The sequence below is a fragment of the Chaetura pelagica genome, unplaced genomic scaffold, assembly GCF_000747805.2.
Source record: "Chaetura pelagica isolate M959 unplaced genomic scaffold, ChaPel_1.0 scaffold182, whole genome shotgun sequence".
Taxonomy (NCBI): Eukaryota; Metazoa; Chordata; class Aves; order Apodiformes; family Apodidae; genus Chaetura; species Chaetura pelagica.
Window position 1 is genome coordinate 113,357 of NW_009952442.1, and position 13,746 is coordinate 127,102.

Genomic DNA, 13,746 nt, shown 5'->3' on the forward strand with positions numbered 1-13,746 from the left:
AAATCAAGGAGTCTTCAGACAACTGTTCCCTAAAAAAGAACATCACAAATCCGTTGGAATTTTTCAAGTCGCTACAAGGTAAATGTTTCTTAACTATGAGAAGGAAAAATTCAGATATAAATATATATATAATATATATTTCTGCATACAAAAGGCTCCTGTGAGGCTTATCACCAAGATGCCATGCTAGAGAAGGAAAAAGGGAACAAACCCAATACTGTCAAGTCTCTACGAGGCCCTTACCTTTCACTTTTAAGCCCTGAGCCATGTTATTTCTGACCATTACACTTCTGCAAAGAACTGAAATCCAAATTCTGCCTGTTCAGTTTCTTTCTGCTAAGAGCAAGGAGGCAAACACATTTTTAAAACCTGGTTGGAGAAGATTAAAGCAGGGAAAAAAAAAACAAACAAACCAAAAACAAGAAACAAAAGTAAAATATCTCTTCAGGTTATAAACAGAATTCTATTTTACAATCGACCAGCCTCCCCCATCTCCCAAAGCTCAGGAGGGATTTCAGTCTAAAGGTTGTGGGTCTGCAATGGGCATGGTGTGAAGTACTTCATCTAGCAGCTGGAGGGCCCGGTGTAGGTGGATTTCAATCCAGCAGGGGGTCTCTTTGATGCTCTGTCTCGGGTAATCAGGTCCCCAACCTTTGACAAAACTCATCCTGAGGATGCACAAGCGGCGAAGATCGTCTACACCAATCCCAGCAGCAGCTGACAAACCTAAACAGGAGAGGGTTCAAGTCAGTCTTCATGGACACGGGGTGGGTTTGCAGCTGGTGGCTTGGCCAGTCACTCCTGTCTGCTTATCTCTGTCTTCATGCACAATTCAGAGAATCACAGAATGGTGAAGGTTGGAAGGGACCTTAAAGATCAGTCAGTTCCAACCCCCCTGCATGGGCAGGGACACCTCCCACCGGGCCAGGCTGCTCCAAGCCCCATCCAACCTGCCCTTCAACACTGCCAGGGATGGGGCAGCCACAGCTTCCCTGGGCAACCTGGGCCAGGCTCTCACCACCCTCATAGTGAAGAATTCCCTCCTCATGTCCAACCTAAATATTCCCTCTCCCAGTTTTAATCCATCCCCCTCATCCCTTCCCTCCCTTCCCTTGTCCCAAGCCCCTCCCCAGCTTTCCTGGAGCCCCTTCAGGCCCTGGAAGCTGCTCTAAGGTCTCCCTGGAGCCTTCTCTTCCCCAGGCTGAACACCCCAACTCTCTCAGCCTGTCCTCATAGCAGAGGGTCCCTCTCACCACAGCCAAGGCCAATCCATTTTTCTACATCTCTGCTATAATTATGTCACATTTCATAGAATCATAGAATCTCAGACTGGTTTGGGTTGGAAGGGACCTTAAAGACCATCTAGATCCAACCCCCTGCATGGGCAGGGACACCTCCCACCAGCCCAGGCTGCTCCAAGCCCCATCCATTCTGCCCTTCAACACTTCCAATTACTTAGTGGATGAATACAGCTGGCAAACTTCAAATCAAGACAAGTTAAACCCATCTCCCCAAAATGCCCTCAGCAATTTCTAGGATAGCTGGAAAGAGCCATTTGGCAAGGAATCCAGAAAACACTATGGCACATGAAGGACTCAGAGACATGGAAGTATTTCCACTTGGAAAAGGGCTTAGGTACAATTTTAAGGATTTTGAATTCAGCAACTATGTAAACTCTAGCCCAGAATAGCTTCAATAAAAGAAAAAGGCAAAACACCCTCATGTTCTCTTCTTCCTCTTCTCAAGAATCACTATGAAGTTTCCCTAAACCTCCTCAAGGATTTTGCTGCTCAGCAATCCCCATTGTTTGGAGCAAGGTGTTACTTGCTCTTAGGTGAGAAGGAAAAAAAGGAGACCAAGCAGTTAATGTACTTACTAATGGCTGGGGCTATTCCACCTACTGATCCTGGTCCAGGGATGTTTCCAGCTACTGCAGCAGCCTGGGCAGCAGCAGCAGCTTGGGCAGTGGCTGCTTGTTGCTGCATCTGACGGTGACACTGGCGTAAATCAAACACCTTCAAAACAACAAACATAGTCTGTGTGGTTCTGTCAACCATGCACTTAGCCAAAACAATGAAGAATTCCTCCCCTCCCACCCCAGATAATCTGTTTTCTCTCCCAAAGCAACCTCTAGTCTCAACACACACTCTCCAAGCAAACCTTGCCTGATTAGTTGAATTCCTAACAGAAATAATCCATTAAACCTGGTTCTTGGAGGCTCTTCTCACATGTTACCACCACAACCTGGCTGAGCTGTGCAGGGCTTCCTAAGGAACTGACTGCAGCATCAAAGTCTGAAGGATGTCAATAAAATCCCAACGTGTTAATTAAATCCCAGAAATAGGCCTATAAATACAAATGGAACCCAACAAATTGTGCTTCACCTTGTCAGACTCGATTCTTTTTCACTGCTTTGCTGAAACATGTTGGCCTGTTTAAAAGAAACACCAAGAACTGCCAGGCCTGAAGTTGTAGCAGTTTCTATCTCCATGATTAGGGCTGGCACTAAATCATTGAGGCCTCTGTTCTCACACACTAGAAAGCTCAGACACAGAGGCTGGTGGGGTTCCTTCCACCTTCAGTGCACAACCTGCCTGCAAACCTGAGGATTAATCAAGAAATTAAACCTCTCTGCAATTAATTCTAATGAAAGGATGATGTTGTGCAAGTGTGGCTTGCCCTAAGTGAATGTTCAAGCCATGTCCAAGTAAGAAGCTCCTGAAAATAATTAGTTTCCATGCCATTTTCTGTGATCTCTGGATCATTCTGTGCACATAAACACTTGAACACACACTTGACACTTCTGCATTTAGATAACTTTGCCAACTTTTCCTGTTTTGGAGAAAGAAACAGATAAGCTATGCTGGGCATTTTAGTAGCAGTTAATTGAAACCTGTAAGGCTGAGAATGCAAAAAGCTGCTGTCAAGATTGTCTGTGACAATCAGTTACTGCTGTAGTACCTGGATGATATTTCCAGCTCAGAGTCCCTGACAAAAGTCAGCTTAAGTGACCTGTCAAATGCAAAGCTTTAGTTTGTCTTTTTTTAAAGGATGATCAAAAGCAAAGTTACATTTATTCCAGTGCCTCCTAGCTGCCCCAACCTTGACAAGAACCAAATGAATGATATTTCATTCACCAATTCCCTCTAGGAAGATCAAACCAACCTTGATGTATGCACTTGGGTAAATCTTGTGAACAGCATCCCCTGGAGCACGTCCTGCCTCTCGATCCAGGTAGTAGCTCTGGACAAAGACTGCGTGGTCACTGAGGCATCTCACCCACACATCCCCTTCTCCTTTGCACTCCAGCTGCACCCCTTTGCCTATGTGCAACCTTAAAAAGAAGGACAGTTCCAATCTGGGTACTAGAAACAACATCTTGACTAAATAAACCATCATTTTCCAGATCTCAGTTGTCTGTGCTACCTTACGTTTACACTCCACTCGCACCAGGACTTGAAATTGTGGTTGTTACCTTAGAATTGTCTAGAGCTACACAAAAACTGTCAAGTCAAAAAATCAACTGCTAATTTGATCTTTGAAGGCACAGTCTTGGGAAGCAATGGAAAGCAACGTGCTGCTGCAAAGCTCTGGAGGGCTTTGTCACACAACTCCTGTTTGGAACAGCACAGCAGTGGCCTGGACAAACATCCTCTGCTGGAGTTAATTCAGTTAAAAGCAACACACCCCACTTGTCATTCCAAGAGGGAGACACACACTGAAGGTGAAACAAAATAGGATCCAAGCCCCCAGAGAGCTGGAGCTCCTGGGCTGTGGGGGGTACCTTGCCCTCTCGATGGCTTCTGTCCTGTGCACATTGGAAAGCTGGCCCAGGCAAAACCGGTCTCCTCCGGAAGGATCCACGTATCCATCAACGGTGACAATGGGACAGCTTGAAGGGACCTTGAATGTCTCCCCAACTTGCACGTCCATTTCAAAATATGCAATTGAACACCAGTATTCTGGAGCTAAGGAACACAGACAATCATAGAATCACACACTGGTTTGGGTTGGAAGAGACCTTAAAGACCATCCAGTTCCAACCCCCTGCATGGGCAGGGACACCTCCCACCAGCCCAGGCTGCTCCAAGCCCCATCCAACCTGCCCTTCAACACTGCCAGGGATGGGGCAGCCACAGCTTCTCTGGGCAACCTGGGCCAGGCTCTCACCACCCTCACACCAAAGAATTTCCTCCTCATGTCTCACCTCAATCTCCCCTCTTCCAGTTTTGATCCATCCCCCTCATCCCATCCCTCCCTGCCCTTGTCCCAAGCCCCTCCCCAGCTTTCCTGGAGCCCCTTCAGGCACTGGAAGCTGCTCTAAGGTCTCCCTGGAGCCTTCTCTTCTCAAGACTAAACACCCCAACTCTCCCAGCCTGTAATCAGCTGGTTGGAAGGTACAAAAAGCCCACAAACCCACTCCAGACAATCAATGCAGCTTTCTGCAGCCGAGTTTGTCCCTCAGAGTAAGGGAGAACATTCACTTCAGAGAGTCCAGACAGGCAGAGACATGTCTGCTAGCACAGAAAAACACAACACTACAACCAACTTGTTTGTATTTGAGCCCACATCAATTCCAGCTTGTAGTTAAAATCTTACAAGTCCTTGTCCAGAGTCTCACGACTCTTTGTACAATTTATAATTCTAATTAATTTTATAAACCATCTGCATACCTATACCTTATGTCTACAGCTTGATTTTGTTCTCTTTCAGCATAAAGAAGTCATATATATGTGTCTATTCAGGGCTAGGCTGATAGAAACTCACTCTCAAACAGGCTTAAGAGGTAAGTATAACTGCATCCTAGATGAAGTCAGTTTTGTTCTCTATCCTCCTGCAAAGCAAACCAGATTTGGAAAGCAGGGCAATGAAATGAGGAATGGAAATGAGGGCAAAACACCAAGGATCACACACTGATTTTTGTCTGCACACAAGAAAAGTCAGGCCTGGGATAAAACAGGAAGTATGAAGCAAGGGAGCAGAACAAAATGGCATGTTTGAATAGCAAAGAGGTGCTTTTGAACTCAAACTGTTTTAAAAACCTACAAAGGAAAGATGGTATTTGGAAGAAAGAACCATGTGAGGATACAGAATCCCAGCCCTGTGGAGGATGCTGCTGAGACCCCAACACTCCAGGAAGGGAGGAAACCTCACAAAGCACAAAGTGATTTTGTGTGTGTGTCTGCTGCTTTGTGCTACCTGGGGGTAACCAGCTTGTCAGGCCTCCTGCAGTTTGTTTTGTGTGCTGTCAAGTGTCAGATTTTCATCCTTCAGACACAGGAAAACCTAAAGTTGGAACAAGCTTGAGTAAGTGGGGATTTTGGGGGCCTTTGCTGACTCTGAGGGCCCATTTCCACAAGAGGCATTTGAGCAGCTTGGTGGGGAGGGCAAAGAAAATCAGCAGCACAGGGTACTTGAGGGAAGGAGAAGAGCTAAGATGACAGGACCTAAAGCACAGCACAAAAAGGAGCTCTACATAAAAATTCCTGAAAAAAACAAAAGGAGCATCCTAAATAATAGGAAATACAACTTAGCTAGAGTTAAGTTCAGCCAGCAATTATCAAAGAGTTTTACTTCTGGTACTGATTTAGTCACTGGCCAATGAATTAATGAATTAAATTCTTAGGCTCTTTAACTATGCAGGTTAAAAGCTTTGATGTTGTTAAAAACAAAATTCCACCTTGCACCTGCAGTGGAGCTGATTTGTGCCAGAAGAAAAGAGCTCTTTGGTTCCACTAACTGCTACCATTAATAAATGCTCTTGGAAGGAAACAGCTTGAAGACAAAGGTCCAAAGAGAAGCTTTAGCACCAAAATTAAAAGGACTGTACCCAACTTTTGGATTTCTATGAATCCAAGAGGGTTCTGGAATGACCTAAGCTCCATGATGTTTCTAAGCAGGCAAAAAGTACAACTTGAGGCACCCTGTGAGGTTCAGGACATTCAGAGTTCAGACACCTCCAGGGTAGAAACTGGCTCAGGAAACTGGCTCAGTGTGGGCTTAAGGATTTCAATTTTGGACTTGAGCATCTAAATTAAATTCAGTTATCAAAATATGTTGCTGTTTCAAAGCAGAGGTTCAAATAAAAAAAAAAAACCTTCTCACAAAATGGTTCTTCTCTTTCTTTCCCCTCCTCTTCTGAACATCTCTCACTAATTACAGAGTACTTGACACAATCAAAAAAAACCCTAAAGACTTAAAACAAAGTTACTGGCTTTCACCATATTAGCATTACAGGTTAGATTTTACTCACCAGGATGGTTTGATATAGGAGGCTGGAATGCAAGCTCATTGTGAACTGGCCCTTTAAAAGAAAACACACCATTTATTTTACATAAGGAAAAAAAAAGGTTGTTCTTTCCTAGCTTGTTTTCCTATGACAAATGACTTGTGGGGCTGCCAGGTGTTATAAATCCCAGTAATTCCTGAATCAATTGGCCACATCTGACAGGGGAGAAAATGCCCACAGAAGAATTACACCCTCAGAGGTTTCCTAAAACTTCAGAAGCTGAGCAGAGCTAAAAGCTCCATTAGTATCCCAGGAGGAAAGACTTCATGCTGCTTCAGCCAGACCCAGCTCCAGGCGAGAGCAGAAAGCAGAGGCAGTAAGGAGCTGTGATAGAAACAGGACTGGGGCTCCTCATCTGCCCCCAAGTTGGGCAAGGAGAAACTCATCTTCTAGAGGCATGTAATGTAAATCTGTCTGAAATGACACTTCATTAATCCCATCAATCACAGAATGAGTTGCCCAGCATGGGGTGGACTTGGCCATAAGAAACATTCCCTGAAGATTAAAAAAAAAAAAAGCCCTAGAAAACCTGTTTTCTAAAGAAAAAGTAGTAAAGAAAGCCTTGATAAGAGTCAGTTTCTTCTCTCCTTTTCTAAAAACTAACTAGGCCCCTCACAGGCAGCACAGAACAAGACTTTAAACATAGTATTCTAAGTAGCAGCAGCTTTTGCAACAAGATGTCAACACAGGCAAAACGTTGGTAGGTGTCAAAACTGTGCTACTTCCTGAAGTGAGAAATGGCAGCAGGCAAGAGAAGCTCCCTGTGGTACCACCAGCCAGTTACCAGTACTAAATTAAGGAAGGAGACATGCATTAAGAAACATTTACAGAGTATCTACTGCACCTGAGCAACATTTCTAGACTATATACTGCACCACTACATTTTTTACACCCTGGTATTTCTGACAAATCAGATGGCAAATGAAGTGGGATCCTAAAAGAAGAAAACTACTAAACTTACTAACTGTAGCTCAAACACAATGTTCTGGACAGACAAGCTGAGAAGTTATTTTAACCTGAACTCACAAGATTCCCTCCACAAACTGCTACAACCAGGGGATACAAAATGTACAAAATGTAGAAAACCTTTAATTTGGGTGGGGTTTTTCTGCACTACCCTCATCATGCATATGCTGGTTAGACACACTGAAAGTATGAGCCCTTCTTTTTTTCCTTCTCATCTCCTGTACCTTCAAACAAAAGGTTTTGGTGCTATTTCATAAATGAGAAAGACTTTCAAGTCTGTGTGCCAAAGGCAGCCATGAATCAGCCTGTGGCAAGGCCACTTTATTGACAAGTATCTTATTGTTTTCACAAAGTTCTTTTCAGCTGGCCAGTGTACACAGAGACTCATCTTCCAAAGCTTAACAGACCAAAGACTGTTACATCATTTAGATGACTTCAAAATTTCTAGAAAAGAAAAACAGCCTGGAGTGTTGAGAGAAAAAATATTCAAATAACACACTCTGAATCAACTTCCTTTCCTGCAAAGGAAATATTTACTACCAGATTGCAAACCTTTTAAGGTTTAGAAAGGAAATGGTAGTTTTACTAGGTATGGTAAAATGTCTGATGGTATCAAGGTAGCCAGCTATCTGAATTTCTAATCTCTGCTGCTTTAAAGAAGGAAAGTCCATGAAGCTCTTATATTTCATAGAATCATGTGATCTTTTGGGTTGGAAAGGACCTTCAATATCATCTAGTTCCAACCCCCCTGCATGGGCAGGGACACCTCCCACCAGCCCAGGTTGCTCCAAGCCCCATCCAACCTGCCCTTCAACACTGCCAGGGATGGGGCAGCCACAGCTTCCCTGGGCAACCTGGGCCAGGCTCTCACCACCCTCACACCAAAGAATTTCTTCCTCATGTCCAACCTAAATCTCCCCTCTCCCACTTTAACCCATCCCCTCTTGTCCTCTCACTCCCTGCCCTTGTCCCAGCTTTCCTGTACAGTAATGGGAGTTCTACAATTTAAAAAAAAGGGATTGGAGGGTACAGAAGAATCACAAAAGCTGCAAACAAGCTGCTATGCTTACAGTAATGCCCAGGGTGCATGGGTGGGTGATGCTGAAGATGGCCATTCTGGTGGTGAGGTATGGTGGGTGTGTAGGCCGCCGGCCGACTTCCAGTCCAAGTTGTGGTGCTATCTGGAAACAGCAAAGTGTGGTTGGTTTTAAAGGGAGTTTTTTCTCCATCTCTCTTCTAATCCTCTAATTTCTCCTCACTGGGTTTTAGCAAACTAAGAAGAGTGCAGGTATGTGTATACTCACTGTGATGGTAAGTGGCTGGCTGAGCTGTAAACCCATTCTGCTGAGCTCCTGGCTGAGGCCCTGAAGCAATCTGTAAGAGTCCATCACTATGGCTACCTGTCAATATACTGGTAGGTTGACCTGGTAAAAGAACACACTACCTATTCATGAACGTTCCAAAATTGTAATGAAGAAGAGGCTCAGCACTACTGGGTAGGAAAACACACCCAACTAAGGGCACTGCCATACACAGTTCCTACATGTCTGGTTTCAGTCTTTTTTTTTCCACCCACCAGTGTCTCAGGAAACTCAAACTCTGCATCAGCTAATTTTGACAGCCTTAATATTTCAGGAGTCCAAGTATGCAGAGAACTCTGTTTATCAGTTGCAATCTGTGCTGTGTTCACATCTCATTTTTCAGTTGGAAAGAGATGTCACAGGTTTTAGTCAATAACAGAGCTGGAGTAGATCTGGTATAAAGCCAAACAGGCCAACAGTAGGTCCAGCAAGTTGCTTATTTGCAGCATTTTAAAACTACTGTTCCCAAAAAGGACAATCCTTTAAATGTATGTCCTCCAAAACATACTGAACAGTATTTTTATTTTTAAAAACAGTGCTGGAATTGAGCTGCAAATATCACTGGACTCCTTCCTGAAAAAGTCACTGGTTTGTTTTGGTTGTTAGTTGTTTTCTTTCAAAAAAATACTTCAAGAATTGCCTACGCTTTGAAGTAAAACTACAGAGATTTCAGAAAAGGTTAAAAGAATTGGATTTTAAAAGGCTTCAGCTCAGCCATTAACACTAAACTGATCAGCAGTTTCACAAGTACACTTGCACTCTCAAGCTGGTCTGGCTAGCAGAATTTAACACATTGAAAACTTGAAATAAAACCTAAAAGCAAGTTGTTGGTTCATGTCTACTTGGCTCCAACAATTACAGAGCTGATAAGAAAAAGTTCTTGACTATAAACTGTTGTGCAAAGGCAATACAATTAAGCTGCTTATCCTTTTTTAGCTGCTGGACATAAAGACATTGTACCTCAGCTTAGCAAAACCATCATTAGTTTAAGCAAGAAAGTCATCAGCTAAAATTAAAGAACATTATCAAAACCCCATGCACCACCCTCAACCCAATCTGAGTACATGAAATCCATTATATTCACAGATCTTTGATATTCAAGTGACAAAAGAGTAGGTGAAATTCCTCCAAACGTCACTCATTTCCCAGTCAGGGGTGCAGGATCCCATGTCCATCACTGCTTTACTGTCCTGCTGGAGTGAAGTGTGAGGTTTGATCTTGGCAAACCAGACTCTTCCACTTGGACCAAACGGACACAGAAAAGCACAGCAAAACTCCAACTGACTCATGGAAATATTAATTAAGGCTGTCAACTATGGGCCAGCATCAAAATCCACAAGATAAAACTGAAAGACTTATTTTGTCAGCTGTGGAACACTAAAGAATTGTCTGGAAACCTCTTGATTGTTACCTTCTATCTGTTTGTCCTCCTGCTTACAGTTGTAATGAAATAATTAAATCCTCCCATCCCTCCAGCAATTATTCCAGTAATAGCCATCATGTTTTGTCAGTGCTCAATTGCTTTAACATTGTATCACTGAACCTTTGGCATATCCCAAAGAATCTTGTAACACTCATGTAGTGTCAGTCTCCCTGAAAAGAGACTGGCTCACCAGGAAAAGTTACTCTAATTATGCTGCAAGTGAAAACCTTTTGTTAAAAACTTACAAGACTGCCCAGATCACATCACCACACACTTCATCAGGGCAGTGTGGCAGCAGCCCAGTTGCAAGGCAAGATCTACTCTGGCAAAACTCAGTGGTCATCTTTGAGCTGTCACATTTTTTGTTTTTGTACACAATCCCGATGATCTTACTTGTTGAAGCCACAGGAATGTTGGGAAAATTAGTGGTGCTGGTAGTGCTAGCCTCAGTGGGAGCTAACATGGTTGGGGTGCTATAAGGCTCTGTAGATGCCCTGTTACTTGGTGGGTGCTGGATGGTTTGGACCGAGTGGCCTTCAGCAGAAGACAAGGATGGTTGCCCCTCGTAGTCATGAACGTATTCGTCCTTCACCAACATGCTCGATGGAGCTGTGGAGAAGCAAAGAGGTGAAGACACCAAGCAAACCTACTGCCAGGACTTAACCACAAATTGCACTGCTACTTTCAAGCCATAACAATGCTACTCCAGGATTTCACCTATCCAAACATTGCTAAAGCACTCCTCTAAATTCCAAATCATCACTTCAAGCCAGCAGCAGGGATTTTTGGAGCACATCTGGAGGGGAAAGAAACTGTTTGTTTTGCTTCCTGCTACCAAACAAGCAGTTCAGTCCCACACCTGCAGACTCCCAACAGCATTTTGTTTTCCAGTCCATCACTGGGTGATGGGACATGGTTAATAAAAGGGAAATACATTTTGCCAAGCACCTAAACATATGTTAATGCAGTAGCTGACAAACCAGTTTCTAGCATACAAGAATCTCCATAAAGCTCCTATGAAACACATAATTCATGGACAAAGCACATTAAAAACTTCATGCACCCCTTAAGTAATTTCAAGCAACTCCCACCCAAATGGACTGGAATCATCAAATTCACATTCAGAGACAACAGAACACTTGATACTTAACAATGTAACCACCAATTCAGAATATTCCACAGTGTAAGGAAATTGCTGCCATTGACAAGACAATAATTTATTTCTTTAAGTCCTATTTCTATAGATCTTATTTATTTACATAGGTCCTATTTCTATAAATCCTATTTATTTACATAGGTCCTATTTCTATAAATCCTATTTATATAGGTCCTATTTATTTCTATAGGTCCTGTTGAGCACGTTCAAGTCAAACTCTTCCACTATATTAATCCCTATAATCATTTTTCAAGCAGCCTTAAATACACTAAATCTGCACTAACTTTCTGTCTCCTGCTGCAAAAACAGCAGCACCACAAGAAAAAACTTTCAACTGCTGCATAGTGAGCTTTGATTCCTTACAAAAGGACCATTTTCCAAAAGACACAGGTAATAATGCAAATTAGGAGAGCTGAGCACACAAGTTACAGCTTGTGAAGACTTTGTTGGGTTGTTTGGGGTTCTTTTTTCAAAGTAATTTTTGCTTGAATACTTGTAATAATGTGCTAAAGACACTGGATTATCCAAATTCTCTTCTCTTGATCATGTTTTTTGGCCATTTATTGTCCAGTTTCTCTAAAGTTTCAGGGCCTGCTTCATTCAACTGCATATTCATTACAGGATTTCTATTATTTTCTTGTTAAACTACTCATTAAATCATAAGCATCTATTATTCCCAATTCCATTAATTAGTGTACCATCCAGGTGCACAGGTTTTGGGTGTTTGGGGTTTTTAATTAGCAGCATTCAACAGTGAAGTGTTTGGTTTTCTTTTTTTCTGTTGGGGTTTCTAAGTTGCAGGCAATGAAAAACAGAACAGAACCACAAGCTGAACTGAAGCCTCAATGCAAAGAATTTATCAATCCCTGTCTCTCAGATGCTACTCAGCTGCTTTTCCAAAACTGGTGAGACAAATGCACTTTCATCTGCTCCCCATACTCCCTCCCAAGGAGACACAGAGGAAAAAACTGAAGAGTTGAACACAGTTTGTGCCCACAGAAATGCAATCATCAACAGAACTACTTACCAGAACTCTGTAGTGTCAGTCCTGAGAGATCTTTAAAAAGAAGACAAAGAAAAAGGGGGGGGGAGTGTGGAGGATTACACACACAGAGGTATTCAACAGTGTTTGAACATTGAGTTTATAAGCTTTTAGAGTTTGGTGCTACAGACTTTACATATCACACCCCCCACAACACGAGCCTCAAAGCTCAGTTACTCCCAGGACACACGTGAACTATAGGAACTGAGGGCAAAGCCAACAGAGAGGCTTAAACAAAAGCCACAAACTCTTCTTTCAAATTTAGAATAAAGCTAAAAGAACATCCCCATTAAGAAGATGGACTAGAGCACATGAGAGCCACTAATCACAAGATCATGAAAAGTTAAAAAGTGTTTCTAATTCAGGCCCTAATGCAGATTCTCCCCTCCAAAGGAACACATGCCCCATTTCATCCCCACTGTTCTATTGGAAATCAAGGGTCTACTTACCAATGCCAGGTGATACTACACGCTCATAATGGTAAGGGTTTACACAGACACTGTCACATTTTAAGTCAAAAGCATACTGACAATATTTAACATGCTTGAGTTCATTTTTATGAAGATCAGGCCACCTCCAAAGCCGAGCGTAAATCACATGAGGGAATCCCTTGCGACCAGCCACCTAAAAAGGCAGACACAAAAGTGGATTGGGAAAAGTAGCAAAGGGCATTTGATTTCCTGAGGAGCAAAGCTGGAAGAGGACAAACCAACCACCCAACCTCCCTCCATCATCAGAACATGGGGAAAAAAAATAAAAATAAAAATAAAAATAAAGGTGGTGTCAAGTTGACCCAAAGTTCTGCACTCAAAACATGTTTCTATTGGGGTTTTGTTACAGTTAAGTCAACACTGTGATTCTTCAGGGAAAAAAAATACTGGACCCAAAATGGCAGAAGCAGAATTTGTGCTTCACAGAGTATGTATGGTCACCTTCCCCACCATGAATGATGAAGGAGCTTTGCCCCAGAAGAAGAGGAACGAGGCACTAAGCTACACTGTAAGGAATTTACAAGTAGAAGAAACTCCAATCCACTAGACTGAAAAAAATAAATCAATCTTGAAATTAAAATTCAAAAATTGCTTGTAGGGTAGACAGAAAGCACGCCAGCAAACATGACATCTGTCCTGGAAGAAGGTAAATCCCAAGCCAAGCTGTGCAGGTACTGAGTACTGACAATGTAAGGCTAAGAGAAGTCCTCAGTGCAGACTCCTTGGAGTACCTCAGCAAGGGGTCACAGGCCTTTTCTTCACACTGCTGAGCAACACAGAGCTAAGAGAAGCTTCTAGTGAAAATACCAGGATTAACAGCCAAATTTGTGACGTGAGCCTGCTTTTTACTGCCACACACACACAACACGGTTGGTTAGAAGGGCTGATCCAACCCCTTCTGCTCCTTTGGAAAAAAAAATAAAAATCAGCAACTACTGCAGCAGCCCAGAGCTGCAGCCACCAAACGTGCCTGCAAAAGGGGGGTGCAAGAGAAGATCTGCTCTTCCTCAACACTCTA

At 42.9% G+C, this 13,746-nt stretch overlaps 1 protein-coding gene across 1 annotated transcript in view; it reads right to left on the bottom strand.

The window, feature by feature from the left end:
- Window positions 1-514: 514 nt before the first annotated feature.
- Window positions 515-13,746, bottom strand: part of SMAD4 (SMAD family member 4) — a 13,547-nt gene continuing 315 nt past the window's right edge. The window contains exons 2-11 of the mRNA XM_010008492.1: window positions 12,687-12,861; window positions 12,223-12,252; window positions 10,433-10,648; window positions 8,560-8,679; window positions 8,326-8,436; window positions 6,254-6,304; window positions 3,785-3,968; window positions 3,166-3,334; window positions 1,877-2,015; window positions 515-726 (exon numbers count right to left, since the gene is read on the bottom strand). Coding sequence (XP_010006794.1) covers window positions 515-726; window positions 1,877-2,015; window positions 3,166-3,334; window positions 3,785-3,968; window positions 6,254-6,304; window positions 8,326-8,436; window positions 8,560-8,679; window positions 10,433-10,648; window positions 12,223-12,252; window positions 12,687-12,861 — 1,407 coding nt within the window. The remainder of the gene's footprint in view (window positions 727-1,876; window positions 2,016-3,165; window positions 3,335-3,784; window positions 3,969-6,253; window positions 6,305-8,325; window positions 8,437-8,559; window positions 8,680-10,432; window positions 10,649-12,222; window positions 12,253-12,686; window positions 12,862-13,746) is intronic.